The sequence below is a fragment of the Cynara cardunculus genome, unplaced genomic scaffold (genome assembly GCF_001531365.2).
Source record: "Cynara cardunculus var. scolymus isolate 2C unplaced genomic scaffold, CcrdV1 Un_Scaffold_1253, whole genome shotgun sequence".
NCBI lineage: Eukaryota > Viridiplantae > Streptophyta > Magnoliopsida > Asterales > Asteraceae > Cynara > Cynara cardunculus.
In genome coordinates this window covers 50,196-55,292 of record NW_020200713.1, presented here as the reverse complement: position 1 = coordinate 55,292, position 5,097 = coordinate 50,196, and the positions used below count along the sequence as shown (strand labels likewise).

At 39.0% G+C, this 5,097-nt stretch overlaps 1 protein-coding gene across 1 annotated transcript; it reads right to left on the bottom strand.

Annotated features, from left to right (window-relative positions):
* Positions 1–1,337: 1,337 nt before the first annotated feature.
* On the bottom strand, positions 1,338–3,514 carry LOC112502322 (probable fructokinase-7). Its single transcript, XM_025106210.1, has 7 exons — positions 3,292–3,514; positions 2,976–3,178; positions 2,603–2,815; positions 2,306–2,503; positions 2,052–2,192; positions 1,839–1,955; positions 1,338–1,651 (listed from the first exon to the last, which is right to left on the bottom strand). The coding sequence occupies exons 1-7, from the start codon at positions 3,377–3,379 to the stop codon at positions 1,505–1,507; spliced, it is 1,107 nt and encodes a 368-aa protein (XP_024961978.1). The 5' UTR covers positions 3,380–3,514; the 3' UTR covers positions 1,338–1,504.
* Positions 3,515–5,097: the final 1,583 nt, after the last annotated feature.

Sequence of the window (5,097 nt, the reverse complement as noted above, 5' to 3'; positions counted from 1 at the left end):
GTAGCTGGTGGTCGGTAGTGGTTTAGATTGGTGGTGGTTCGTGATGCTTCAGCTGGAGGTGGTCGGATGTGGTTTAGATTGGCGGTGGTTCAGATTGGGGGTGGCTCAGATTAGCAATGGATCAGATCCGTGGTTGTTCAGCTCGGTGATGGTCGGCGGTGGCAGGCGATGATTTAGAATGGTAGTAGTTGGCGGTGGTTCAGATGACGATGGTCGACAGTGGTTCAGATCGGTGGTGGTCCATGGTGGTACAGATGGAGGTGATCTGCGATGGTTCAGATCGAAAGTGGTTTAGATCGACGGTGGAGCAAATGGGTGGTGGTTAGGATCGGCGGTGACCGACGGTGTTTCAGATCGGTAGTGGTCGGCGGTGGTTTATATCAGTGGTATTTAGATCGACGGTGGTTCATATCAGTGGTATTTAGATCGACGGTGGTCGAAGGTGGTCGATAGTGGTTCATATCAGTGGTATTTAGATCGACGGTGGTCGAAGGTGGTCGACGATGGTCATATTTGATTTTTATGAGCTAAAGGTATATTGGGTTAAGAGTATATTTAATATTATGAAAATAGATAATTTCATTCCATAAAAAAAAATACCATGTAGTTGTTAAGGAATGTTAAATTATTGTATTTGTGAAATTTGTTGGATTATGAAGATTTCTTTCATGAAAAAAAATAAATCAAATGAGAGAATGAAATTTGGTTAATGAAATTCAACATTCCAATTACATCATATTCCTTTAGAAACTGCGAACCAACGAGCCCTAAAACTTCTGAAATCATTGCATGTCAATGGTGTATTCGTAGACTGTTGGGGTATTATTGAATCCCAGGGTTCTCAGAAATATTGTTAATCTGGATACCGGGAATTATTSAACAGTATCCATGAATTTGAGTTGAAATTACAAGTATTCGGATTTGATCACTTTCCCCCATAAGGTTTTCAAACCAACCTTTCAATTCTATATGACTTAATTTATAGGATCAAAAAATAAAAGGCCTTGTCTGAACGAGCTGTAATAAATTTAAATGACGTTTTAACAAGTTTTACGGGACAATTTTGATATAAAGCTTCCCATTAGCTATAAATATTTTATAGGACACTTTTGAAAAAATGTCCTATAAAATAGCTAATAGGACGCTTTGTATTAATCGTGTCATATAAAACTTATTAAGATTCTCAAAAGCGTCCTATAAACTTATTACAACGCCTTTAGATAGAACTCTTTATTTTTTGGTCATATAAATTGAGTCATGTAAAGCAGACTTAAATCTGTTTTCGTGAATAGCATCAAACCATACTCGTAAAATGCATATTTGAAGAAAAGGCACGACATTTTCATTTATTTCATGTTCAATGTACAAACACATGGACCAAAAGTAAGAAAAATTATGCACAAAAATTGTTGTTCTATGTTCCTACTTTTGCTCTAAGGGTGGAATGGAAATTRTTTGTAGCCGTTTCCTTCTGTTTTCGATTCGTGAAAATCGTTCAACTTATTTAGGCTTCCGCTCCGGCTCCGGCTTCCTCCAGCTTCTTCAGAACCAYTTCCTTCGTCGGCAAGGATGGAATCGCTCCTCTCTGCCCCACCGTGATCGCACCGCACACGTTTGCAAACCTTAGAGCAGCCCTCAACTTCTTCTCGTCCTGAGACCAACCATAAACAAAGTGTTTTCGAGTCAATCTCAAATCAATCAAGTACATATCTACAATAGATATCATGTGCTTTCAATATATATATATATATAGAGAGAGAGAGAGCGAGAGTTTGTTTCAAATGCAACCCATCGTATTTGTACAACCAATGCAACCTAATAAATTGAAATATTTTTACCTTGAACARTTGAGGATCTGAAGCCAAACTGTTAAGGAGTCCTCCAACAAAAGCATCACCAGCACCAGTTGTATCAACACACTTGACCTTAACACCACCAACTTTGCCATGAAAATCCTGCAGAAGTTACTCAACTTCATAAAATTGTTCAACCCAACTCTGTGTATGTATGCAAAACTCGAATGGTTTATGGTTTTTGGAGATGAAGGTAACCTTGGTGTAGTATCTGCAGCCGTTAGGACCTTCGGTGACTATCAACAGCTTAAGATTCGGGTGGAAAAGCTTGGTCAAGACAACGTTATCATCATAGGGGTTATCGCCTCCGGTCAAGAACTCAATTTCGTCCTCGCTAATCTGCATTTCAAGAAAATCCCATTAAAGTTGTAAGTCGGCTAYATTTTGACCATTTCTCCTTTGTATGGGGCTCTTATATGGTATCAGAGCAAAAGTTTACCACAATATTGTACCTTGATAACGTCGGCTTGATCCCAGATGCTCATGATGCCTGTTCGTGCAGCTTCGGCTGAGGGCCAGAGAGCGAGTCTCAGATTGGGATCATAGGAAAGAATGCAGCCAGCCTTTTTGGCTACTTGCATTGCAGCCAGGTGAGCTGATCTGCATGGTTCCTCGATCAAACTGAKAGATCCGTAGTGAAAGATTGTTGACTGCTCGATAAACATCAAAGGAACACAAATCTAGAGTTAAATCGGAAACTATGGAATTTGTATCATCCCATTTTGTCGAAAAGGGTGTAAGAAAAACACCTTCTYGATCAAATCCTTATCAAGTTCGGCTTCGGTAAGAAGCATATCAGCACTCGGATTGCGAAAGAACATGAATTCACGCTCTCCATCGGCCCTTAGGGTAACGAACGCCAATGCGGTTCTTGCTTCTTTATCGAACCTCATTCCTAAGATATCGACGTTGTTTTCCTTGAGGATGTTAGCCAACATGTGACCGAACTCATCATCGCCAACCTGAGATGACATTTCATTTCGAAAGTGTCTTAAMAAACCTGTAGCAACTTATTATAAAGCTTTTACATTTAAAACACAATTGTTTTACGGTATAAAGCAGTTATACTATGATATTTAGACATATTTGAAGGTATATAAAACCAGATAGGATCAAATGTACCTTGCCAAGGAAAGCTGCAGATCCTCCTAATCTGGAGATGCCAACTGCGACATTGGCCGGAGCTCCGCCAGAAGCTTTCTTGAAGCTGGGTGCCTCCGCCAATGAAACGCCAGCAACCGTCGGCACGAAGTCGATTAAAAGTTCCCCAAAACACACCACCTGTGGATTCTTCTTTCTTTCTATTTTCTCCTTGGATTTCGAGCCTGCATCACCAACATTCGAACCCTCAATTAAAAACTAATTAAGAAAAAGCAACGATTATAAACGAAAATCAATAACATAAATTAGTAAATTGGGAGATTTGGGGATCACTCACTTGATAATTGACTGGTTCCCGTTGTTCGTTTAAAGCTACCCCCAATTGGARAGCAACCGACCATCATGCTGCTTCTTGAAGATTCCATTTTCTGGTTAGGGGTGCTTTGGAATTCCAAGAAGAACAATCGAGAAAGGAATCCACAAAATGTGGTTTTGTTTTGGGGTTAAATGTCCAGAGGTGCTGGCGATTTGAGATCGATGATGAAGCCATGAATTTATAGTGCAAAAATTCCACAAAAAATTGGTGGAGTTGGTTGCTTCTCTGAGTCCTGTAATGGCGSATACGGACGGAATGGTTCTTCATTGATTTTCGCATAAAATGAGGAAATGGGGTCTTGGTTTCCATTGATTTGGTTCTTGGTGGTTGATAATCGGCAGGGTTCGTGTGATGTGGCAACCACCTGGGAATTGGCTTTCTGTGACGTGGAAATTTGGAAGATAACAATTATATATAACTTTTTCTTAGAACCCATAAAGATCAAATGCGTCTTCACGTATACAGACCAGAGGGGTGGTTAGATGGCACATGCTATCGTATTGTTCTTTCGTGGTAAGGTAAAAAAAATTAGGTTCGTAAAAGATGCAATCGTTTTATTCTAGAAGGTGCAACCGTTTTATATGATGTCACCGTATCCAAAAATTATTGGGTCCATCCCTAGTATATTTCATATAATTTTTTCATAGAACACTAGAACTTAAAATATCTAAGAGGTGAAATAGAATAACTATATATTTGTTTCATAAAAGTTTTTTTTTATATGTACTTGTTTTATAATATCAACATTTATATACGGTAAATAGAATAAATAAACTTACATACCCTTTTTATCTTTGGTAAGATCTGAACCTCTGACCTCTTAGGAGGTCAAAGATTCACATTGTGAACCACATGCATATGAAACAAACATATTGTGAAACAAATATATRTTTATTAATACATTAAATGTTAGCCTTAGATGAGAWAAAATYATGTRAAACAATATGTKAAGATAAAAGTTYTTATGGTTTTCATAATGTACGGGGTTTTAAAATAATTAAGCTTGTATATATATTTATAAATTAGAAGGTTATATTAAATTAGATTTGATGTCAAATATTTTGCCTCTTTATTTCTTCTAAATTTTGGATAATTTTTTTTACAAGTACTTCATTACTTACATTTTTATAATTTGTTTATTGTAAAAAAAATTAGCGGGGGTTTGATTTGATGAAATAATTTTGAGGGATTTGGATTTCGTAGAAGAATTTGGAATTTGAAGATTTGGACGGAAGGATTTGGCATTGGGATGGTGATTTACCCCGACCCGGTGCGGAACCCGGTTCACCCGACCCGAACGGGGCCGGGGATTCCCCGTTAAAACGGGTCCCGGGGACGAGGCCGGGGATCCCCGGTAGACTCAAACCGGGGACTGGGGATGTTACTCAAACCGGGGCCAGGGTCGGGGCCGGGGATCCCCGACATAATCAAACTAAAGCATACTTTTTACCAGGTTTTGACCGGGGATTGACCAGAGTTTACCGGGTTTTGACCGGGGATTGCTAGAATTTGACCGGGGACGGTATGATAATCCACGTACCCGCCGGGGACCGGGGCCGGGGGACGGTATTACAAACCGGGGCCGGGGATTACAAAACCCGCCCCATCCCCGCCCCGTTGCCATGCCTAATTTGGGATCTTTAGTTATTTTTTCGATAAGATTTGGAATTGAATTAAATTTCATTCCTTATGGATAATTTATATAACAAAGTATAAATAATTATAAAAATAATTAAATTACTTTTGTATTGATCAATCACTACGAAA